Here is a 25,218-nt window from a genome sequence, read left to right on the forward strand (position 1 = left end):
AGAGAGCTTCAGCTATTGTGTGTGTGTGTGGGGGGGGGGGGGATAGAAATGAAATAAATAAATAAATAAAATAAAATCCCCAACCCAGACGGAGGGAGGGGGGGGCGGGTTGAGGCAAGGTTAGCGCAAGCCGCCTGGGGGTGGGTCGGTGGGGGGAGAGGGGGAGAGAGAGAGAGCGCGCGCGCAGGCTGCGCCCCTCCGCTCGCGCTTCTCCTCTCCCTGCGCGCCCCGCTCCGGTGGTGCGCAACGCAAGGCTCCGTCTCTCCGTTGCGCGCGCGCCCCTCCCCGCAGCCTGCGGGCTTGCAGCTTGGCGAGCTCGCCTGCTTGCCCAGACAGGAGCCGGGGCGCCGCGCTGGGTGTTTGCAGCGGCTGCGCGTCAAAGGAGGAGGTCCGTGCGGCCGCCGGCCCCCTTCGGCGCAGCGGCTTTCGCTTCCCCTCTCCCTCCTCCTCCTCCTCCTCCTCCTGGGCCCGCGTCACTTTCGCTTTGGAGCAAGATCCGCGCCCAGGAAGCGCCCTGCTCTCCGCCACACCCACCTCCCCGCAAAGCCCCCCCATTCTGAGCCTCTCCCCCAAACACACACACGCTTCTCTGTCCCCTCGTGCGCTCTGCAGGCGGCGGCGGCGCCATGGCCGGCTTGGAGCTGCTCTACAACTCGGTGGCCCCGGACATCTCGTGCCCGCAGGACGCGCTCCTCTGCTACCTGCACTGGAAGCTCATCACGCACGACTACCGCTGCCTGGGCGCCGGAGACGAGGTGAGAGGGTTGCCAACGCCTCCTGCCCGCCCGGGCGCTTCTGCCCGCGCGCCTGGCCAACGTCTCCTGCCTGCCCGGGCGCTTCTGCCTCCCGACAGCTGCGTCACGGGCGGAGATGGGGCTGGCAAGGGCTACCTCCAGTTTCGGAGGCGGTCTTACGCTGGCGTACAGTAGTTGCTGGGGCACATGGGTGGGAGGGTGCTGTTGCTGCAAGTCCTACTTGGGGGATTCCCACGGGCAAGCTGGTTGGCCACAGAGTGCTGGAGGAGATAGGCCTCTGGTCTGACCCAGCAGGGCTCCTAGAGACGTTAGGCCACAGCTAGACCGAAGGTTTATCCTGGGATCATCTGGGGTTCGCCCCTGCCTGAGCACTAGATCCCCTGTGGCCACAGCTAGGCCGAAGGTTTATCCTGGGATCATCCAGGGTTCGCCCCTGCCTGAGCACTGGATCCCCTGTGGCCACAGCTAGACCGAAGGTTTATCCTGGGATCATCCAGGGTTCGCCCCTGCCTGAGCACTGGATCCCCTGTGGCCACAGCTAGACCGAAGGTTTATCCTGGGATCATCTGAGGTTCACCCATGCCTGAGCACTGGATCCCCTGTGGCCACAGCTAGGCCGAAGGTTTATCCTGGGATCATCCAGGGTTCGCCCTTGCCTGAGCACTGGATCCCCTGTGGCCACAGCTAGACCGAAGGTTTATCCTGGGATCATCCGGGGTTCACCCCTGCCTGAGCACTGGATCCCCTGTGGCCACAGCTAGACCGAAGGTTTATCCTGGGATCATCCGGCGTTCGCCCCTGCCTGAGCACTGGATCCCCTGTGGCCACAGCTAGACCGAAGGTTTATCCTGGGATCATCTGAGGTTCACCCATGCCTGAGCACTGGATCCCGTGTGGCCACAGCTAGACCGAAGGTTTATCCTGGGATCATCCGGGGTTCGCCCCTGCCTGAGCACTGGATCCCCTGTGGCCACAGCTAGACCGAAGGTTTATCCTGGGATCATCCAGGGTTCGCCCCTGCCTGAGCACTGGATCCCCTGTGTGTCACCTATTTATTTATTTATTTATTTATTACATTTCTATACCGCCCAATAGCTGGAGCTCTCTGGGCGGTTCACAAAACGAACAGGTTTGACCCCTAGATGATCCAGGGATAAACCTTAGGTCTAGCTATGGCCATAGTAGGCCTCTGGTTTCTGAGGGCCAAGATCCGCTTCAATAAGCCTCCTCCTTCGGTGAATCTACCATCTCACTACCATTGTCACCACCATTGTCACCAGCTGCTGTCGCTTCCCACCCAAGATTGGAGCACAGGAAGCCGCCTTCTATTGAGTCAGACCCTGGCTCCATCTAGCACAGTATTGTCAACACTGACTGGCAGCCGTGGCTCTCCTGGATTTTAGGCCGGATTTTTTCCTGCTCTACCTGGAGATGCTGCCAGGAATCGAACCTGGGACCTTCTGCATGAGCTACGCAGCCCCTCCCCCTCCTTTCTGCTTGACAGGCAGCTGCTCTTCCTCACCACGTCCACTGTGGTCTGGGCCAGAGAAAGAGGCAGGTGAACAAGCAGGTTGCAGTGGTGAAGAGGAGGGGCACGTCCGTGGGGGGGAGGGCCGGCCCTCCGGGGCTGTGGGGCCTCAGCAAGTGCCCCACCAGGCCTAACCTTGTCACACCGGTCCTGAGGGCAAGTTCTGCCAGCCCCTGCCCTTTACCGGTCAGCGCATCTCTTGTGCCCAGAGAAATACGTTCACCTGCTAAATATATCAGTGTTGCAGTGCTGTCTGAACGGGGCCTTTGCCTTTAAGGTGCTTTAACCCGTTTTAGCTGTGCTAGCCTTGCCTCAACCTGGCACCCTCCGGCTGGGTTGGACTGCAACTCCCATCATCCCCAACCCAGCTGGAGGGCGCCAGGTTGAGGCAAGGCTAGCAACTAGAAGGGGGCAACTTTTTGTTCCGCCGCCTTCTCTGTTCCGAACTTGTTCACTCTTCTACTCCTGACACAAGAGAGTGTGGTTCTGGCCAGTTTTGGAGGCAAGTTCTACAGAGAGGGGATTTTTTTAAAAAAAATAACTTTTGTAAATTGCCCAGAGAGCTTCGGCTATGGGGCAGTATATAAATGTAATTAATAAATAAATAATAAATAAAATTGTTTTTCAATGGTTCCCCATAGTGAACAACAAAGCATATTGGGCAGAAAAGTTTTATTCATTAAATTATTATTATTATTATTATTATTATTATTATTATTATTATTATTATTATTACTACATTTATATCCCGCCTTTTTTCTTCCAAGGAACCCAAGACGGCATACATAACCCTCCTCCTTCCTGTTTTATCTTGACAACAACAACCCTGTGAGGGAGGCTGGGCTGAGAGTCTGTGACTGGCCCAAAGTCACCCAGTGGGTTTCCATGGCCGAGTGGGGACTAGAAACCAGATCATAGAATCATACAATAGCAGAGTTGGAAGGGGTCTACAAGGCCATCAAGTCCAACCCCCTGCTCAACGCAGGAATCCACTCTAAAGCATCCCTGACAGGTGGTTGTCCAGCTGCCTCTTGAAGGCCTCTAGTGTGGCGGAGACCACCACCTCCCTAGGGAACTGGTTCCATTGTCATACTGCTCTAACAGTCAGGAAGTTTTTCCTGATGTCCAGCTGGAATCTGGCTTCCTTTAACTTGAGCCCGTTATAAAGATCTAGAACACTTTTAGCCACTACGCCACACTGGTTGGGTTCTCCTCACAACAAGGTTTCTTTGAGTTAGGAGCGTTTCCCGTTCAAACATGCAGCTCTCGCCATCAGCCTGAAGTGGTACAGTCCAGCAAAAGCCGTACCACTTGATTGTGCCGACTGTAAATACAAGCCCTGAGGTGGTTATCGAAAAAGCCAAGCTGTCTATTCATTAGTATTGTTGTTATTTTTATAACACTGTTCACTGGAATGTTATTATTTTTAAATAGAAAAGAGGTTAGAACATTTTAAAGGATTTCAGGTTCCAAATAAGCAATACTCAGCAATACTACAAACGAGAAGGATCTTGGAATTGTTGTAGATCACAACCTGAGCATGAGCCAACAGTGCGACATGGCTGCGAGAAAGGCAAATGCTATTTTGGGCTGCATTAATATTTATTTATTTATTACACTTATATACCGCCCCCATAGCTAGAGCTCTCTGGGCGGTTTAATAGAAGTATAGCTTCCAAATCGCGTGAGGTACTGGTTCCTCTTTATTCAGCCCTGGTTAAGCCTCATCTAGAGTATTGCGTCCGGTTCTGGGCTCCACAATTCAAGAAGGACGCAGACAAGCTGGAGCATGTTCAGAGGAGGGCAACCAGGATGATCGGGGGTCTGGAAACAAAGCCCTATGAAGAGAGACTGAAAGAACTGGGCATGTTTAGCCTGGCGAAGAGAAGATTGAGGGGAGACATGAGAGCACTCTTCAAAGGCTTAAAAGTTTGTCACACAGAGGAGGGCCAGGATCTCTTCTCAATCCTCCCAGAGTGCAGGACACGGAATAACGGGCTCAAGTTAAAGGAAGCCAGATTCCGGCTGGACATCAGGAAAAACTTCCTGACTGTTAAAGCAGTACGACAATGGAATTAGTTACCTAGGGAGGTTGTGGGCTCTCCCACACTAGAGGCCTTCAAGAGGAAGCTGGACAACCATCTGTCAGGGATGCTTTACGATGGATTCCTGCATTGAGCAGGGGGTTGGACTCAATGGCCTTTTAGGCCCCTTCCAACTCTGCTATTCTATGATTCCATGAAGTTAAAATTAGAAGGGGGAAAATAAGGCAACGCTCCATTATCACATGATTGTCACTTCTAGAGTAGTACATGTGAAGTACTAGAAATTAATCAAATGCTGAGGATTAGAGAGTGGTACAATAGCTGTGGGATTTTGCAGCTCTAAATAAATTAGTTTTGATTGAGCTAGTCAGGGAGGGAGGCCTTGTGCTAAGTTGGAGCAGCCATGCGAGTGGTTTAAACAGTTTTGACAAACACCAATAAACCGGTTCTGTCCTTAACCACTTAAAATCACAAAAACAGAATAGGTTGAAGGAAAGTTACGTATATCCAAAAATTTAACCAACTTTGAATATAAATACTAATATCTCACACAAGATTAAAACAATTTAGCAGTCAAAAATGCCCATCAATACATCACATACGTAGGCTGGTCACTACATATTCACAATGCTAATTTCCAAATCCGTGGCCGTACGAGTAGACAATACCAATATCCCAAATGTGTTTCGACCAACCTGGTCTTCTTCAGTGGGAGAAAATGTAAACAATAATTGCAGCTCTTCCTAAAACAAAATTGACGTGATGTGTTCGAATTCCTACGTGGAACCAGTAACTGTTATATGTACGAAATCCGGGGTTCTCACCATGCGACTGGTAACAGCGGACAAGGAAAGCGGGAAAAGAATTTTCTCTCCTACAATCCAAAATGTGTAATGCCTTCCCACCTGAAGCAGCCATTTCCTATATCCAAAATTAACAAACCTGTTGTTCTAAGCAGTTTTTAAAATGCCAGGATGCAGGCTAACTGCTGGAGATGCGTTCGGTTGTAACTGTCACTTGTTTGCAAATGCAGCAAATAAATAAAGGCCCCGTTCAGACGACACGCTAAGCCATGGTTAGGCTGCTAAGCCTTTTGCAGCAAATGGTTAGTGATCGTGTTTAAACCGTGGTTATGTAGCCACCACGATTAGGAATGGTTCACATGACACAGTAAGTCAAGGTTCACACAACACGCTAAGCCATCATGTTTAGCTCAAAAAGCTTAACCACCGTGGCTTTACGTGTCGTCTAAACAGGGCCAATGTAATATATGTGAAGTAGATAAGTCCTGGGTCCTTTTCCCCACCATCCTGTGCCCTGGGGGAGGATCTATTTATGAAGTCTCCCCCCCCCCCAATCACCAGCACCCCCACAGCTGGAAATGGTTCTGTCCAGCCAAAGCCTGACCTGTCTCATTTGGGGTGTCTTCCGTTGCACAGCCAGGCTCCGGAGAGAGGAAGTCGGAATTGCTGCCCGCCGGGTGGAACGCAGACAAAGACCTCTACACTCTGCGCTACAGGCTGAAGGACGACTCCCATGACCTGCTGCTGAAGGGCATCATGATGGACGGCAGCATCATCCTCAACGTGATGGTGAGTCTGCTGGCCTTGAGCCACGGCCGGGCCCTGGCTGCCACGGCCCTCCGCTTTGCCGCAGCGTAGAACTGGAACTGAAGGGGTGCGGGGAGGAGAAACCAGACAGCTCTGGATGTGTGAAAGCAGCTGCCACCAAGGCCATAGCTAGACCTAAGGTTTATCCCTGGATCGTCCAGGGGTCAAACCTGTTCATCTAGGTGACACACGGGGGATCCAGTGCTCAGGCAGGGGCGAACCCTGGATGATCCCAGCAAAAACCTTAGGTCTAGCTGTGGCCCAAGTCAGACCATTGGCCTGTTAACCTTCTAGGTGTAGGAACAATAACTCCCATCAGCTCCAGTCAACATGGCCAAGAACTATGGGAGTTCTCATCCGAAAGCTCTGCAAGGCATCCGGTCAGCTATCCCAGATGATGGTGATGGTTAGTCCTCATCTAGAGTATTGCGTCCAGTTCTGGGCTCCACAATTCAAGAAGGACGCAGACAAGCTGGAGTGTATTCAGAGGAGGGCAACCAGGATGATCAGGGGTCTGGAAACAAAGCCCTATGAAGAGAGACTGAAAGAACTGGGCCTGTTTAGCCTGGAGAAGAGAAGATGGAGGGGAGACATGAGAGCACTCTTCAAATACTTAAAAGGTTGTCACGCAGAGGAGGGCCAGGATCTCTTCTCGATCCTCCCAGAGTGCAGGACACGGAATAACGGGCTCAAGTTAAAGGAAGCCAGATTCCAGCTGGACATCAGGAAAAACTTCCTGACTGTTAGAGCAGTACGACAATGGAATCAGTTCCCTAGAGAGGTTGTGGGCTCTCCCACACGAGAGGCCTTCAAGAGGCAGCTGGACAACCATCTGTCAGGGATGCTTTAGGGTGGATTCCTGCATTGAGCAGGGGGTTGGACTCAATGGCCTTGTAGGCCCCTTCCAACTCTGCTATTCTATGATTTTATGATCTCGATGGGTCCCCCAACTCACCACTTTCTCTTTCCTTCCCCCCCCCTTCAGGATCCCAAGTCACAGAAAGTGGCAGATTTGACTTTGAAAGTGACCGACTACATCGACCCGGAACACCTGGCTGATTTTGACAAGTAACTGCAGTCCCTTTCTCAAACAGTGTCATGTCACTGGGTGAACGGCATCTTCAGTGGTGCAACTTAAGCCAAGACAAGCCTTCCAGACGAGACCCAGGATATATGCTGGCCTTCCCCAACCTGGTACCCGCCAGATGTTTTGGACTACAACTCCCATCCTTCCCAGTGGCGCTACTGGTGGGGAACGATGGATGGGGCAGCCTGACACATTTGGAGTGCATCAGGTTGAGAAAGGCTGAGATACCTATAGGCGCAGACACGCTTTATTTTCAGTTGCAGCCAGCCAGATGTTTCTAGGAGACACCTGCCAGTGGAGGTCCCTTTTAACAGGGGAATGCAGGGGTTGAACCGGAGACCTGCATGGAACCACCTGCGTTCTACCACTGAGCTATGGTCCCTTTCCAGTGTGCTAGTCAGGCCTCGTGTGGTGCAGAGCAGTAAAACAGCAGTTTCTGCAGCTGAAACTCCCTACGGCCTGAGTTCGATCCCAGCAGAAGCTGGTTTCAGGCAGCCGGCTCGGGTCAACTGAGCCTTCCATCCTCCCGAGGTCAGTAAAATGAGTACCCAGCGAGCTGGGGGAAAGGGAATAACGGCCAGGGAAGGCAATGGCAAACCACCCCGCTATAAGGCCTGCCAAGAAAACATCAGCGAAAGCTGGCGTCCCTCCAAGAGTCAGTAATTTATTTATTTATTTATTTATCATACTTATACCCCGCTCCTCAGCCAAAAAAGGCTCTCGGAGCGGCTTACATTAGCAAAAAAGACAGTCCCTGCCCTCAGGCTTACAATCTAATAAAGACATGACACACAAGGAAAAGGAGTCAAGGAGGGAGGGAGGGAGGAGAGAGAAAGAGAGAGAGAGAGAGAGTCCAGCAGGAGCAGGCCCCGATGTTACTTCTGCCTGCTCCTGTCCCCTCGGTCCTTCTTCTTCCCCACAGGGCCAAGATGGCAGTTTGCCCTGTGGGGGGGGGGGGAAGAGTCCAGCAGGAGCAGGCCCCGATGTTACTTCTGCCTGCTCCTGTCCCCTCGGTCCTTCTTCTTTCCCACAGGGCCAAGATGGCAGTTTGCCCTGTGGGGGGGGGGGGAGAGTCCAGCAGGAGCAGGCCCCGATGTTACTTCTGCCTGCTCCTGTCTCCTCGGTCCTTCTTCCCCACAGGGCCAAGATGGCAGTTTGCCCTGTGGGGGGGGGGGGGGAAGAGTCCAGCAGGAGCAGGCCCCGATGTTACTTCTGCCTGCTCCTGTCCCCTCGGTCCTTCTTCTTCCCCACAGGGCCAAGATGGCAGTTTGCCCTGTGGGGGGGGGGGGGAAGAGTCCAGCAGGAGCAGGCCCCGATGTTACTTCTGCCTGCTCCTGTCCCCTCGGTCCTTCTTCTTCCCCACAGGGCCAAGATGGCAGTTTGCCCTGTGGGGGGGGGGGGGAAGAGTCCAGCAGGAGCAGGCCCCGATGTTACTTCTGCCTGCTCCTGTCCCCTCGGTCCTTCTTCTTCCCCACAGGGCCAAGATGGCAGTTTGCCCTGTGGGGGGGGGGGGGAAGAGTCCAGCAGGAGCAGGCCCCGATGTTACTTCTGCCTGCTCCTGTCCCCTCGGTCCTTCTTCTTCCCCACAGGGCCAAGATGGCAGTTTGCCCTGTGAGGGGGGGGAAGAGTCCAGCAGGAGCAGGCCCCGATGTTACTTCTGCCTGCTCCTGTCCCCTCGGTCCTTCTTCTTTCCCACAGGGCCAAGATGGCAGTTTGCCCTGTGGGGGGGGGGGAGAGTCCAGCAGGAGCAGGCCCCGATGTTACTTCTGCCTGCTCCTGTCTCCTCGGTCCTTCTTCCCCACAGGGCCAAGATGGCAGTTTGCCCTGTGGGGGGGGGGGGGGAAGAGTCCAGCAGGAGCAGGCCCCGATGTTACTTCTGCCTGCTCCTGTCCCCTCGGTCCTTCTTCTTCCCCACAGGGCCAAGATGGCAGTTTGCCCTGTGGGGGGGGGGGGGAAGAGTCCAGCAGGAGCAGGCCCCGATGTTACTTCTGCCTGCTCCTGTCCCCTCGGTCCTTCTTCTTCCCCACAGGGCCAAGATGGCAGTTTGCCCTGTGGGGGGGGGGGGAAGAGTCCAGCAGGAGCAGGCCCCGATGTTACTTCTGCCTGCTCCTGTCCCCTCGGTCCTTCTTCTTCCCCACAGGGCCAAGATGGCAGTTTGCCCTGTGGGGGGGGGGGGGGAAGAGTCCAGCAGGAGCAGGCCCCGATGTTACTTCTGCCTGCTCCTGTCCCCTTGGTCCTTCTTCTTCCCCACAGGGCCAAGATGGCAGTTTGCCCTGTGGGGGTGGGGGAAGAGTCCAACAGGAGCAGGCCCCGATGTTACTTCTGCCTGCTCCTGTCCCCTCGGTCCTTCTTCTTCCCCACAGGGCCAAGATGGCAGTTTGCCCTGTGAGGGGGGGGAAGAGTCCAGCAGGAGCAGGCCCCGATGTTACTTCTGCCTGCTCCTGTCCCCTCGGTCCTTCTTCTTCCCCACAGGGCCAAGATGGCAGTTTGCCCTGTGGGGGGGGGGGAAGAGTCCAGCAGGAGCAGGCCCCGATGTTACTTCTGCCTGCTCCTGTCCCCTCGGTCCTTCTTCTTCCCCACAGGGCCAAGATGGCAGTTTGCCCTGTGGGGGGGGGGGGAAGAGTCCAGCAGGAGCAGGCCCCGATGTTACTTCTGCCTGCTCCTGTCCCCTTGGTCCTTCTTCTTCCCCACAGGGCCAAGATGGCAGTTTGACCTGTGGGGGTGGGGGAAGAGTCCAACAGGAGCAGGCCCCGATGTTACTTCTGCCTGCTCCTGTCCCCTGAGTAATGACTCAGTGCTTGCACGAGAGGTTCCTTTCCTTTCTAGGCAGGTCCATGTAGCTTCAGAGATGGCTGTGGATTTGGTGCCTTCAGGCTGTGCGTCCAGGCTGTGCTATGGGCCCAGTTTCTGTATAAACAAGAGCCTGTTGATCCCACACTTAACCCGCAACCTTTCCTCATCCGAGTGCCTCGCCTTCAAACAGAACCTCTCCTTACCTGCTCCTCCGGACCTGCCTTAATTTGGCCTCCCGGTTCATAGATGAGTTACTCTTCCGTCTTTTGCCCCCTGCTCATTTATTTATTCTGGACTAGGGGCAGGGACGAAGAGGGAAAGGCAACGAAAACTGGCAACGAAAGAGGAGGCAAAGTCCGGTGTTCAAAACAAAGGAGAAAAATTTATTGTGCTCAACGCGTTTCAGAGATGTCTCCGTCTTCAGGAGCTGCACGTAGCTGTTCAATTTCTTGATTCCAAAACCAGCAAACTTACTTTCTTTTAGGTGCTCGTACACACTGGTATGAGAGTTAGATGCTCTAAAAAACAGCGTCTACAAGCACCTAAAAGAAGGAATTTTTGCTGGTTTTGGAATCAAGAAACTTAATAGCTACATCTCGGAAACGTGTTGAGCATAATATTTATTTATTACATTTTTATACCGCCCAATAGCCGAAGCTCTCTGTGCGGTTCACAAAAATTAAAACCATTAGGAACATAATAAAACACCCAACAAGCTAAAAACCCAAATACAAAATACAATATAAAAAGCACAACCAGAATAAAACCACACAGCAGAAATTGATATAGGATTAAAATACAGAATTAGAACAGCAAAGTTTAAATTTAGTTGTTAAAATACTGAGAAAATAAAAAGGTCTTCAGCTAGCGACGAAAATAATACAGTATAGGCGCCAGGCAGACCTCTCTGGGGAGCTCGTGCCACAGCGGAGAAAGCCAATACATTTTGCTTCTTCGTTTTGAGCACTGTATTCTGCACTATAACCAGGGTTGTGGTTATGGGATAACTGCATCAAGATAACCCAAGTCATGCATCAAAAGTTCTTCTGACTATATAAGTTAGATAAAGCAAACTTGCACTATTTATATTGCATTATTTATTCTGTTTTGCTTATCTTGGGGAGGAGCAAGGAGTTACGCTGAGGGCCCCACCCCCACCCCACCAGTCGACAGCATGCTCTGCCATTCTTCCAACTCTGGAGATTTTGCCACGCATTAATTGCACACTGCCAAGCACAACATCTGTGGTAACCCTAGGGACTAGAAACATTTCCTTTGGTTTTTAATCAACGCTGTGATTTACACGCTGGCCCACTAATAAATCTACTAGAACCAAAACCAAGGTCTCCGTTGCCTGAGAATGTTTGCAACTCAAGAGTTGCTGGACTTTCCGTCATGGGTTTTGTGGCGGAAGAGTGGCCATTTTATTTATTAATAATGTGGGTGTTGAGCATGCAGCACGTCAACCTGAGGCATACCTGGGCACGGCGGTGGGAGGAACAGCCTTGAAGGTGGATGGAGGGGGGGATTTCACCTTGTAGAAATGCACAGCCTTGCAACGTTCTTTCTAGCTTTTGTACATGTGTTTCTCCTTCATTCCTTATTTCAGTAACCCAGTATATAGTATAACACCCTCAAGAACAGAACCCCCCTAGGATGCCCTTAACCCTCAGCACTTCCAGTGGGTCGGTTGACCATTGAAAGTTTTTGGGTGCAACCTAAATACACTCCCTAAGGCAATGTGGGTCCCTCTCAACACAGTGGGAAGGCCTTGCTAAGGTGCAGGCCGAAGTGACGACGTGTGTGTCGTGTTTCTCAGAAAACTCCTGCTTTCGATGGGAGGCAAATGACAAGGCTAAGTAATCCACAAAGCTTTTATTAAGCAACAAACGTCTCTTCTGCCTGAAGAGAGCCTAACTTCTTGGAAACGTCCCCCTAGGCAAAACTATGCAAACTAAGCAAGACAATTGTCCGCTCAAGAAGAACAGGAAACCCCTTCCCAAACGCCCATAACTTCAGAGAGCCTGGTGCGGAGGCAGGTTCTGGTGCAATCTCACCGACTTTCTCACACCTTCCTTCCGCCCTGTGCGTTTGAGCTTCCGGCAGACCCTAGCATCAGCTAGCTTGTCGGGACGCTCTCCTCCGGAAGAAGGCTCACTTCCCACTGGGTGCGTAGGATTTGGCCTTGAGGAGATAAGCTCTGGAGAGGGCTGACTCCCAGCTGGGGAATTGCTCCTGAGAGCTTCCTCCCCCACGGGTACAGGCTGGCTGGTGTCTGGCGCTGCATCTTCTAGTTCTGAATCTGATTCTGATTGATTGCCTGAAACATCTTCTCCCAAAACAGGGGCAGTAGGGTTAGACATGACGACGTGCAAGGAATAATCGCTGGGGACCCATTTTAATGGGTGGCACTGAGGTTAAAGCGTGTGCGCTTTCACTGCATATTTGGACCCATAGTTTGGGCTTTGAGCTTGGCTCTTTTGGACCTAGAATTGTAGCTTCCCAGCCTCCCAGGCGAGAGCCCATCAGTCTTCAGGGCCTAAATCATAGAATCAAAGAATAGCAGAGTTGGAAGGGGCCTACAAGGCCATCGAGTCCAACCCCCTGCTCAATGCAGGAATCCACCCTAAAGCATCCCTGACAGAGGGTTGTCCAGCTGCCTCTTGAAGGCCTCCAGTGTGGGAGAGCCCATCACCTCCCTAGGGAACTGGTTCCATTGTCGTACTGCTCTAACAGTCAGGAAGTTTTTCCTGATAGAATCATAGAATAGCAGAGTTGGAAGGGGCCTACAAGGCCAATGAGTCCAACCCCCTGCTCAATGCAGGAATCCACCCTAAAGCATCCCTGGCAGATGGCTGTCCAGCTGCCTCCTGAAGGCCTCTACCTGCTTCTTTAGTTCTATGTGACAAAGCTCTTCACGTTTTGTGGGAGATTTATCACTTTTATTTAGTAGGGAGAAAGATAGCAGCAACACAATACTTGACCAGATATTGTATATTAAACTGTTTCTTTATGAAGAGCTTGAAGAAAGTAGTAAAGAATACATCATCAAATAACGAGAGAGACGACAAAAAAACAGTCTGTCCTTTTCTTAATACAGATGATCAGAGAAGAGCTATTAACTGCCTTTTTACAACCGCAATGGAATAGAGCAGCAATTCCCCCTCCCACTTCGTACTGGTAGAATGTTGCTCTATATAGAATCAGACTAAGCATAAAACATCAATATTTCTAACAAAAACCACCCCAGGGTACTAGAAGCAGGGCCGTGCGACTGCTGAGACCTGGCTGGGGCATTCTGGGAGTTGTAGTCCAACACATCTGGAGCGCCCCAGGTTGAGGAAGGCTGCTAAGGCCTTTAAATCATGTGTAGTTTTATTGTTTCTAATGCCCTTCTTTTTATCCTTTTAAGGTTTTATCGATTTAAATTGTTGTACACCACCTTGATGGCTTTTTAGGAGATAATAATAGAGGGGGACCAGCTCCTATTTAAAATTTGAGACGATTGTCCTCCCTAGGCGGAGTGGAGTGGCCCAGCTATGCCCCTATCTGGACAGGGATAACCTGGCTTCAGTTGTCCATACTCTGGTAACCTCCAAATTAGATTACTGCAATGCCTTCTACGTGGGGCAGCCTTTGAAGATGGTTCGGAAGCTGCAGCTTGTGCAAAATGTGGCGGACAGATTGATAGCTGGTGCAGGGAGGTCTGAGCATATAACACCGATTCTGGCCCGCTTGCGTTGGCTGCCTGTATGTTTCCGAGCCCAATTCAAGGTGCTGGTTTTAACCTATAAAGCCCTACATGGCTTGGGACCGCAATACCTGACAGAACGCCTCTCCTGACATGAACCTATGCATACACTGCGCTCAACATCTAAGGTCCTCCTCCAAGTGCCTACTCCGAGGGAAGCTCGGAGGATGGCCACAAGGGAGAGGGCCTTCTCAGTGGTTGCCCCCCGACTGTGGCATGATCTCCCCGATGAGGCTCGCCTGGTGCCAACATTGTTATCTTTTCGGCGTCAGGTCAAGACTTTTCTCCCCGGTATTTTAACAGCATTTAACAACGTTAAGTTTGTTTTTAATGGACCCCCAGAATTGTTGTTTTTAAATGGATATTGTTGTTTTTATATTTCTGATGGTTTTTAAAATTTTGTATACTTTTTAACTGTTGTAAACCGCCCAGAGAGCTTCGGCTGTGGGGCGGTATATAAATATAATAAATAAATGCAGCTTCTATCCGCCTCACCCAGCCTGGTGCCCTCCAGATGTTACAGATGACAAGTCCCATCAGCCCCAGCCAATATGGCCAATGGGAGTTGTAATTTGAAACACGGAGGGCATCCGGTTGGCGGGAAGACCCGGATGCCGCGTAACAGCCCCTTCATGTTGGCGATGGCCGTGGGGGGCCAGAGTCCCTTCTGTCTCTCAGTGGAGGCTCTTCTGGCTTCCCCCTGACAGGGTGTACCAGAATGCAGAGGAGCTGCAGGCGCAAGTGGTCCACCACATCATCTCTCCCTTCGAGGCAACCAAAGAGCGGGTCAGCGCCAAGGAGGAGCCCAAGCGTGAGAGGAACCCCTCCCCGCCCAACCCTCCTGACCACGACCCCCTGTGGATCCCACCTCGGCAGCCCCACGGCAGCCGGCAGCCCAACTGGTGAGTCCCTTGCGACGCAGCCCGAGGGTTCTGGGGCCCAACTCTGGCATCGCGCGGCACGGAATCTCGGGGGCCGTCCTCGATGGGGCCTAGAGTGGTGCGAAGGCGATCAGAGGTTCTCCTTGGGCATTGTCATGGCCTCGCCTGGGCCAAGGGCAGGCCCTGGCATCACCAGAAGGCACATGAAAATGCATCAGAATTTTCCAGAAAACTTCGAAGATAAGTTGGCGAAAATTTTAATAGAGAGGAATGTAATGAAGTTAAAAGATTGGCGAGGAAAGATGAGAACTCGAGAAGAAGTACTGGAGAGATTACAAGAGAAAAATTTAACGCGGTTAAATTATTTTCAATTAGAACAGCTTTCCTCAACCTGGGGCGCTCCAGATGTGTTGGACTGCATCTCCCAGAATGCCCCAGCCAGCTGGCTGGGGCATTCTGGGAGTTGTAGTCCAACACATCTGGAGCGCCCCAAGTTGAGGAAGGCTGAATTAGAACAATGGACAAAGAAATGGTTAAAAGATAACGGAGAGTGTAGAGCGATTACGAAATTTGAGGAGCTGATCTTAAAAAAAGAAATTGAGAAAAGGGAAAATAAATCAAAAGGGTTAACGAGTGAAATATATAGAATATTAGTCAAGGAGGGGGTGACAGAAAGCTTGGGTAAGGTGGTTTGGGAAACTGACTTGAAGGAACAAATAGGGCAACAGAGCTGGGAAGGGATATGGAAACAACGAGTGTTGAGAAACATGTCTGTGAGGATAAAAGAAAATTATTTTAAGATTGTATGGAGGTGGTACTTAACCCCGGTGAGATTAAATAAAATAAATAAGCTGAACTCAGCAAATTGTTGGAGAGGTTGTAAAAAAAAAGGAACGTATTTACATGTGTGGTGGGGATGTGAATTTGTACAAAAATTGTGGGAAATGGTGTTTAATGAGATAAAAGAAATTTTAGGAATGGAGATTGGAGAGACACCATTATATGGAGAATTAAATTGTAATAAAGAGACAAAAGAATTGATAACGAATTTGCTAACAGCAGCAAGGTTAATGATATCTAGGAACTGGAACAGCCTTCCTCAACCTGGGGCGCTCCAGATGTGTTGGACTGCATCTCCCAGAATGCCCCAGCCAGCTGGCTGGGGCATTCTGGGAGTTGTAGTCCAACACATCTGGAGCGCCCCAGGTTGAGGAAGGCTGAACTGGAAGGTTCAAATGGATTACCATATAGAAGATTGGTATAAAGAGATTTGGGATATTGCTATTAATGATAAATTAACATGTAATATAAAAGTGAGACGAGGAATGATAAAAACGAATGATTTTGAGGGAATATGGAAACAGTTCCTAGAATTTGTTTTATCTAAGGGGAGTGAGAAACCACCTCCAGAAGAAACAATGAGATTTTGGAAAGAGGAATAAGATCCCGTGGGGGGGGGAGGTGTGTACTTTTATGTTAAGTATGATTATGTTAACAGATTAAGCTAGAATATATGTTATTAAGGTTATCTAACATTTATGTATTATGTTGTTTTCTTTTATTGTATGAGTATGTTTAAGTATTGAAATTAAAAAAAATGCATCCGAATGAAAATGCCTTCTCTTTCAGGCCGGATCCCATGGGGCCCTTTGCAGTTGGTGGCGACGATCTGGATCCCTTTGGGTAAGGCAGGTTCTTTCCCAAAGGGCACTGAAAAAATACAGTTCCTATACTTACTCACATCCCCCTGGGGCCTGCCCTTTTGTCCAGTCCTGAAAGGGCTTTATTTTGGTGGGGGCGTGCATCTGGAGGGCACCAGGTTGCGGAAGGCTGAAATACCCTGATGAAGAGATCTGGAGAACTTGAACCTTTTGACAGCCCTAATAAGAGCATTGCCCGGTGGGGCTTTAAGGCTGTTTAAGAAGGGCACGGCTGGATCAGGCCAAAGTTTCTCTGAACCAGCCTCGCATTTCCAAAGGCAGCCAACCAGATGCCTCTAGAAGCAAAGTAGGTAAAAAAGGCAGGGGGTCAGTCTTTCCCTGCACGTCCCCAAAACCTCATAGAATCATAGAATAGCAGAGTTGGAAGGGGCCTACAAGGCCATCGAGTCCAACCCCCTGCTCATTGCAGGAATCCACCCTAAAGCATCCCTGACAGAGGGTTGTCCAGCTGCCTCTTGAAGGTCTCTAGTGTGGGAGAGCCCACAACCTCACCAGGCAACTGATTCCATTGTCGTACTGCTCTAATAGTCAGGAAGTTTTTCCTGATGTCCAGCTGGAATCTGGCTTCCTGTAACTTCAGCCCGTTATTCCGTGTCCTGCACTCTGGGAGAATCGAGAAGAGATCCTGGCCCTCCTCTGTGTGACAAACTTTTAAGTATTTGAAGAGTGCTATCTTGTCTCCCCTCAATCTTCTCTTCTCCAGGCTAAACATGCCCAGTTCTTTCAGTCTCTCTTCATAGGGTTTTGTTTCCAGGCCCCTGATCATCCTGGTTGCCCTCCTCTGCACACGCTCCAGCTTGTCTGCGTCCTTCTTGCATTGTGGAGCCCAGAACTGGACGCAATATTCTAGATTAGGCCTAACCAGAACCGAATATAGAGGAACCAGTACCTCATGTGATTTGGAAGCTATACTTCTGTTAATGCAGCCCAAAATAGCATTTGCCTTTCTTGCAGCCATATCGTACTGTTGGCTCCTATTCAGCTTGTGATCTACAACAATTCCAAGATCCTTCTCGTTTGTAGTATTGCTGAGCCAAGTATCCCCCATCTTGTAACTGTGCCTTTGGTTTCTATTTCTTAAATGTAGAACTTGGCATTTATCCCTATTAAATTTCATTCTGTTGTTTTCAACCTCATGTTGGCCCCGTTCAGAAGACACCTTTCACCACAGTGATTAAGCCAGAAAGTCAGGCTCCGTTCAGAAGACACCTTAAACCAGGGCTTTAACCACGGTGAATAAGGTTTTCTGGCTTAACCACCATGGTTAAAGCCCTGGTTTAAGGTGTCTTCTGAACGGGGCCATTCTGAGGTTGCTTCTGAACATGCAGGTCGTATTAGCTATGTTGGCAAGGAATGCCAGAGTAGCCGGCCAGCTTCAATTTCTGGTGTTATCCTTATGTCCTTATTCTCTCTGATTTACTTTGGGGCTGCCGGAGGGAGGCTGAACAGGAGCAGGGCGGAGCCTGAAAGGGCTTCCTGCGATGTTGGTGGGGCAGTGCAACAGGATTGCTGCTTTGCACGCAGAAGGTCATAGATGGAAGTTGAAGCTTCTTCCCATGCCATCATGCTGCTTCTGCCCATGCAGATGTGTGCTGAAGCCCTAATTCAGAAAGGGCAGCATGTGCCGGTGTAAACATGCCCAAAGCAAGCTCTAGAGCAGCCTTCCTCAACCTGGGGCGCTCCAGATGTGTTGGACTACAACTCCCAGAATGCCCCAGCCAGCTGGCTGGGGCATTCTGGGAGTTGTAGTCCAACACATCTGGAGCGCCCCAGGTTGAGGAAGGCTGCTCTAGAAGAAGAGTTGGGCACCTCTGTTTCCTTGCGCTTGCGATGGTGAAGCCTTTGACATTGACGAGCTGAAGCGGAACGTTGAACGTTTACAGGAGGCACATTTTTTTCTTTCTTTAAACTGTTCCTATGGCTCAGTTCAGACAACACGTTACTTCAACGCAGTGTGAAAACACTCAGCGGTTGAGGTCCTAGGGGGTGCGCCCCACACAGCATGCTCTAACTCCACCGTTGTGTCACTGCAGGCTACCGTGGAGTTGAGTAAAACCCATCACGACGTTTGATTGACAGTTCCTCCACCCCCTCTCCTTCCCTGGTCCTCCTAATGGTATCCCATCAGCCATTGCAGTCCAGGTCCAGGCCCGATTCAAAGTGCTGGTATTAACATTCAAAGCCCTAAACGGTTTGGGGCCAGGTTATTTGAAGGAACGCCTCCTCCCATATGTACCTGCCCGGACCTTAAGATCATCCACAGCGGCCCTTCTCCGTGAGCCCCTGCCAAAGGAAGTGAGGCAGGTGGCTACTAGGAGCAGGGCCTTCTCTGCTGTGGCACCCCGGCTGTGGAACGAGCTCCCCAGAGAGGTCCGCCTGGCATCTACACTGTACTCTTTTCGTCGCCAGCTGAAGACCTTTTTATTCTCTCAGTATTTTAACACTTAATTTTAACTTAAATTTAAATTTTACTGTTCTAATTCTGTATTTTAATTGTATCAATTTCTGCTGCGTGGTTTTATCCTGGTTGTGCTTTTTATACTGTATTTTGTATTTGTGTTTCTAGACTGTTGGTTGTTTTATTATGGTTTTAATTTTTGCGAACTGCCCAGAGAGCTTCGGCTATTGGGCGGTATAAAAATGTAATAAGTAAATAAATAAACCAATCCCGGTGGCTCTCCTAGAGCGGCACTTGCTCCTTTCGCCGCTCTTGCCAGGGAACTCTGTAGCCAATGGGAAAAGTCAGCTGAACGGAAAACGCCACGGAGCCCATCACACAACACGCAACACAACGGTTGTGCAGGAACTCCCCTCTGCACAGCGTGGATGTTCTGCGTGGAGTGTTTTCCAAAGAAACCTCCACTGTTGCGTGGAGTTTTCCCACTGGATGACACATTTCTCAATGTGTAAAAACTCCACCGTAGGTTTCTAAAACCACTGTTAAGAAACGTGTTGTCTGAACTGTCCCTATGCCTTTGCTCACCAAAGTTCCCTAGTGATTTGCAATGATAATGCAAGCTGGGCTGGGGGGGGGGAACAGGGGCCACAGCTAGACCGAAGGTTTATCCTGGGATCATCCAGGGTTCGCCCTTGCCTGAGCACTGGATCCCCTGTGTGTCACCTAGATGAACAGGTGTGACCCCTGGACGATCCAGGGATAAACCTTAGGTCTAGCGATGGCCAGGGTTTTTATCCCTGGTGATTTCCCAAAGGCGAACTGAAAGCAATGAAGTTTTTACTTGTCTGCAGAAAGCAGCGAGGAGGTTGCTTGACCTTCCCTCGGGAGGAGATTCCATAGGTCTTGGGCTTCTATAGGAAAAAGCTCACTCTTGGTCAAGGCTAATGGCTCCTTCTTGACCCTGATGGAATCTGCAGCAACGTCTCATCAGCAGATCTTAAGGGTTGGAAGAGGCCCGTTGTGCTAAAATGAAAATTGGCCTTAAATTGGACTTTTTTGCTGGGGAGCGCCCAAATCCTGTAACACAGAGGCAAAGGTCAAGTACAAACGTGCACCCAGTAACTGGTCCAGATCTGCTTGGCATTCACACTGCTTTGTTATTGCTCTCAGGGGCCGAAGAGGGGGGATGATCTTGGATCCACTTCGTTCGGGATTTCGGAACCCCGCCATTGACCCCTCTTCAGGACTTCCTAGTAGGCTTCCTCCTGGATCTGTTCCGCCAGGTGCCAGATTTGACCCTTTTGGACCCCCTGGGGCCAACCGCAGTGGGTGAGTATTGGGGACCCGTGGTTAGTAGTTGGGGTTTCGAATTGTTGTCAAAACATTTTACCGCCTAGGAATGAAAAATCAAAGAAGTACAAACACACCCCTGCGCACCCATTTTCACTGATTGGGGCACAAAGGGACACAATCCACCAAGGGTCAGTGTTCTGTGTCAGTAGAATGAAGGGAGGCTGTGGAATGAGTCATCGGAATGAAAGGGAGTTGCACATGTGCGCTGCTGTGCAGCTGCTGCAATCGATTTCTATAGCACCAGTGGTGTCGCCTGATGCTTTGCAGAGCTCAAGAATCATAGAATCATAGAATAGTAGAGTTGGAAGGGGCCTACAAGGCCATCAGGTCCAACCCCCCACTCAATGCAGGAATCCACCCTAAAGCATCCCTGAAAGATGGTTGTCCAGCTGCCTCTTGAAGGCCTCTAGTGTGGGAGAGCCCACAACCTCCCTAGGTCACTGGTTCCATTGTCGTACTGCTCTAACAGTCAGGAAGTTTTTCCTGATGTCCAGACGGAATCTGGCTTCCTTTAACTTGAGCCCGTTATTCCGTGTCCTGCACCCTGGGAGGATCGAGAAGAGATCCTGGCCCTCCTCTGTGTGACAACCTTTTAGGTGTTTAAAGAGTGCTATCATGTCTCCCTTCAATCTTCTCTTCTCCAGGCTAAACCTGCCCAGTTCTTTCAGTCTCTCTTCATAGGGCTTTGTTTCCAGACCCCTGATCATCCTGGTTGCCCTCTTCTGAACACGCTCCAGCTTGTCTGCGTCCTTCTTGAATTGTGGAGCCCAGAACTGGACGCAATACTCTAGATGAGGCCTAACCAGGACCGAATAGAGAGGAACCAGGACCTCACACGATTTGGGAGCTAAGAGGACAAGTCCCTGCCCCAAGGACCTTACAACCTAAAGTTTAACACGGGGGAGAGAATTGGAGGCAGGGTTAAGCAAGGAAGGAATTCGCTGTTTCAGTTGCATGTGCTTAGGTCTATGGCTCGAAGGACAGCCTTCCCCAACCTGGTGCCCTCCAGATGTGACAAATTACAACTCTCAGCAGCAGGATTGATTTGTTTTAAATCAAATTATTTCTGTGGTATATGTTTTAGGATCCGTTAAACCTTAAAAAATAGGGAATTTTACTTAAATGTTCTCCATTCACTTTTCAGACCCAACCCTGACCATCTTCCCCCACCCAACTACGATGATATGTTTATGTGAGCTTCTGGAGTTCCCCTCCTCTGCTCTTGGGTAACCTGCATTCATCTCTCAACCCCAAAACGTTTGGGGGCCAGGCTTTGGTGGGCTTCAATCTTCTCGGCTCAGCGAGGTTCCTTCCAGGCTCTGCCAACTGGCTTTGATTTCTCAGCATATAAACCAGAAGAGGAAGCAATGTGCAGACACGTTTTTCTCCGTCGTCATCGTCATTCTCTTCCCCCTGCGCCCCGAGTCTGTCCGCCACGCATCATTTTGGCCTCCCAGGCACTGTGAAGCTGCACGCGCGTGCCCGTTAAACGAGGCCGCCGCGCTCTGAGATCCGCTGGCGTGGTTTGAGGGTGTGTGGTTTGCAATGTGGCAGCGTGAAAACGGAAGCGTCCCTTTCTCGAATTGTGTTTGAGCAGCAATGGCCGGGGGCTCCTTGATCCATCCGGAAGCCAAAACATGGGGAGGGGGTGTGGACCCCATCAGAAGCCCCGCCCTCAAAAGGCCTCTGCCTTCCCCAGTTTGTCACTCAGATCATTGCCCCATCAACCCATTATTCTGAGGACTCGTCTCTTTCCATTTCATGGCTGCTGCCCTTGAATTCATGGCTACCTCGCATCCTGCCGCTTTCAGTTTCTTCTTTTGCCCGACGACACACTCATGAAAGCATGGAGCTGGCTGTGAGGAAGCTGAGATAGCAACCCAGGGGACGGACAGACAGACAAGAATTGGGAGGAATATGGGCGCTGGGGACCATTTAGAGCGGGGGTGGGCAAGCCATTACCCACCCATCACCCCCAAGTTCAACCGCCACCATGTCCCACATTTTTTAAAAAAACTACAAACAAAATGGTGTTCTGTAGCAGCTATGGAAGACGACAGTCAGCCCATTAGGTTCTTTAGCGGCTACAAAGATCTAAGTTCATCTTCTTTGCAAGCCAAATTTGACCATGCAGTGGATTTTCGGCTTAATTTCAGTGCCAGACCAGTGCTTTTAAAAATCATTTTCCACTACCCGATACGGCCCATGGAGGTCCATTAACATGGGCAAAAATGGCCCCTGGACTTAACCCAGATCCCAGCCCCTGTTTCAGAAATGGAATTTTGCTCCCGGGGCTACTTGTTGCCGACTGTTTTCTGCACCCCTATCGTGTGACGCTGCGGTGTTTCGCTTTTGAGGGTTTGCATCGCATGTTGGCTGAATGGATCCGTTCTGGAAAGGAAAACAGCCTGATTTCTTGTTTTCCAAGTGTGGTGGTTACATCCCCTGCGAACCTGATCCAGATGGGTTGACTTTTGTTCTTAGCAAGCTTGCCACCTTCCTGCCGCCCTGCCCCTGTGCCTTTTGAACTACAGCTTGGCATTGGGGGTGGGGTGGGGGAGAAACCCAACAGGTGAAGCTTTCCCCTCCACTTATGCCTTCTAAACGTCTGCATGCCAGGCTGCTGTTAACAGGTGCCGAAAACGAACAGACAAAATACTCTGCATGTGTTTCATATGCAAGGTCAGTTTGCCCTTCGCGGCCTCCCGCTCCTGAAGCGAAACGCCTCCCTCCCTCTTCCTGCCCCAACCTCCGTCCCCTTAATTGCAGGTGGCCTTTTTTCTTCCTCCTTCCTGGCAACCCTTTGGGCTTCTCTGGGGAAGGCTTCACTCCACCACAGTTGCTAGGCAGCGGCAAGAAGAGTTGCCAGCCACTTCCTCGTTAATCGGGACGTTAATAGGCCTGTCTGAAGATGCGTAGTTAGCCAGCTGCAAAGGCTTTCTCTCTCTGTCGGATCCATGAAACGGCTGGCAGAGCGGCTAGAAGGGGAGGGGGCCCTTTGGCCGCTGGTTGCTGAGACAACAGCTCCACTTGACTCCTAAGAGCAAGCCGGCCTTCACGGTGGAGCAGTGTGGCACACTGCGTCAGCTTACCCCAGCCTAATGCCCTGCAAGCATGTTGGACTACAGCTGCTTCGGAAGCCATGGCTTGCGTATGCAGCCTCAGGACCTGTTTCCACAATAATTTCTAACACACTGGGCAAGTTTGGCTTCCTGTTAGCCACGATCACGGACACAAAGAAGGTATCCTCCCATCCAGCATAGTTGGTTTGTTCCCACTGTTCCAGCCAGCCATCACCACGGAGGGAAATAAGGAGCTAGTTAAAAGCCTTTGGGGGGGGGGGGACATTCGCAAATTTTGTTTATTTAAAATCCTGCAAGGCTTGTAGCCACCAGAAGATGGCCAAGATATTTTTTGTGCGACCCGAGGTTTCTTGGGTTCAGAGGCTCATGTCAACGCTGGGACTCGCCAGCACGTCCCTGGAAAATGTCAGACGTCCGTTGCGGCCGAACGTGTCCCAAGAGTTGTGTGGAGGCGTTCACAAAATCAGCCAACGTGGTGAGAGAGAGCAAGTTGTGTGAATCCGCTGTCCGGGCTTTCAGAAGCCATGGTAACAAATAAAGGAAGTAAATTGGGAGTGTGGCCATCGGCACAACCTATTTCAAGTTCATCCCCTGGGTGTGATGTTTGGTTTTTTTCAATAAAGGTCAAGTTATTCTCAAATGGTAGCTGTTGATTGTTTTGCTGTGAACGCAAAAGGCGAGTTAATTAAAACCGCTTTAACCCTCCCTGCTTCCTTTTCTGCTTGAATTAGTTGCCTTATTTTTTACTAAACGGAGTATCTCATAGTTCTGAGATACGAGGCGGCTGTTCTCCATGTCTCCCTCACAAGGACTGCATGGAGGAGCCCTGCGGAACCACATCAAGCTCTTAAAAAGATCTGTGAAAAATAAAATGCCAGAAGTGTAAGTCGGGCTTAATACAGGTCCTTGTGTGGGAGAGTGTGTGCTAATAAACATTGAAGGGTGCTTCTGTGACTTTGAGCGAGCCATGCAGGAGGCGTTCAGTTAATCAAAAACCTGTAAAAGCTGGCTCAAGAGTGAAGACAATGTATGACCCTTTAGCTACCTGACAACTGGATTGTGTAAAACAAAGGCAGGCTGTTGCAAAAAAAAAACCACATACATTCAGAATCGGGACCTCTCTGGAGTTGTCTTTCCAAACCATTTTGCCAATAGATGTATGCCAATTCAGTATCTGTGAATCTGAATTAAGAAGCCTCCTGTGAAATACTTATCTTTATTATTAGGGCTGTGCACAGACACACACACCCCGCCCCGATCTGCTCTGGATCCCAATCCGCAACTTCTGGATCGTGTCCACTCCGCCCCGCGTTGATCCACCTGTGCTCCGATCTGCTGCGGGGCTCCGTGTTCCCCCCCCCATAGCCCCTCTGCCCCCTTACCTAGCTCCATCACTGCATGGACTGCGGCGCCAGGTAAGGCCCCCCTCACCATTTACCTGCCTCCATCATGGTCTGGCGGTGGCTTCAACTGAGGCCCAGGCCTCAAACAGGAAGACCAAGCTGCGGCCTGGTCTTCCAGTTTGAAGCCTGGGCCTCAGTTGAAGCTGCCACTGGACCGGGGCAGAGGCAGGTAAGCCCCCTTCCCCTCCTGCCCCCTTACCTGGCTCTGCCATCATTGCCACACAGACCGCGGTAGTGCCAGGTAAGCCCCCCTCCCGCCACACCTTTTATTCGGAGCTCCGGATTGAGGCGAAGGATCCGCTTCGTCTCGATCCGCAGCTCCCCCAACCTGATCCGGCTCCGCCTTTGTCAGAGGTGAATCAGGCCGCTCCGCTATCGGTTCTAAGAAGCGGAGCGGAGCACAGCCCTATTTATTATTACTAACTAGGGCTATCAACTGACAGAACTTTAATTGCCAACTGAGCCGTCTAATTGGTTAATCAATTAAAATAAATTAACAGATGACTCAAAAACTCAATACAGGTTGTCTTACGAGAAACGGAACAAAATGTGAAATTTACTTTTAAAAAATAAAGCAGGTGTTCTCAATGGAAGGGAAGCTTGCCTTCACTCATTTCTTCCCCTACATGTTATGGTAACAATCCAGAACCAACATAGCCTCAAACAATGGTTACTAGTCATGAGGGCTGCAGGCTGCTACCAGGATTAGCAACAGCATGTCTCTCAATTAGGGCTGTGCACGGACCGCCCCGCCTTGATCCGCCTAGGCTCCGCTCTGCTGTGGAGCTCCGGTTCCAGATCGGAGCTCCG

General features: G+C 50.7%; 1 protein-coding gene across 1 annotated transcript; it reads left to right on the forward strand.

The window, feature by feature from the left end:
* Window positions 1-567: 567 nt before the first annotated feature.
* On the forward strand, window positions 568-21,290 carry PSMF1 (proteasome inhibitor subunit 1). The gene is made up of 7 exons (XM_063147428.1): window positions 568-755; window positions 5,768-5,920; window positions 6,924-7,006; window positions 14,277-14,471; window positions 16,080-16,133; window positions 19,740-19,898; window positions 21,067-21,290. The coding sequence occupies exons 1-7, from the start codon at window positions 627-629 to the stop codon at window positions 21,116-21,118; spliced, it is 825 nt and encodes a 274-aa protein (XP_063003498.1). The 5' UTR covers window positions 568-626; the 3' UTR covers window positions 21,119-21,290.
* The last annotated feature ends 3,928 nt before the right edge of the window (window positions 21,291-25,218 follow it).

Source organism: Elgaria multicarinata, chromosome 1, assembly GCF_023053635.1.
Source record: "Elgaria multicarinata webbii isolate HBS135686 ecotype San Diego chromosome 1, rElgMul1.1.pri, whole genome shotgun sequence".
Taxonomy (NCBI): domain Eukaryota; kingdom Metazoa; phylum Chordata; class Lepidosauria; order Squamata; family Anguidae; genus Elgaria; species Elgaria multicarinata.

Bases quoted from the DNA above. Each gene is read 5' to 3' on its own strand.
- PSMF1 (XM_063147428.1), top strand. From the start codon at position 627: ATGGCCGGCTTGGAGCTGCTCTACAACTCGGTGGCCCCGGACATCTCG. The intron at 7,007-14,276 runs GTAACTGCAGTC...TCCCCCTGACAG, and splicing joins CACCTGGCTGATTTTGACAA to GGTGTACCAGAATGCAGAGG. The intron at 19,899-21,066 runs GTGAGTATTGGG...TTCACTTTTCAG, and splicing joins CCTGGGGCCAACCGCAGTGG to ACCCAACCCTGACCATCTTC.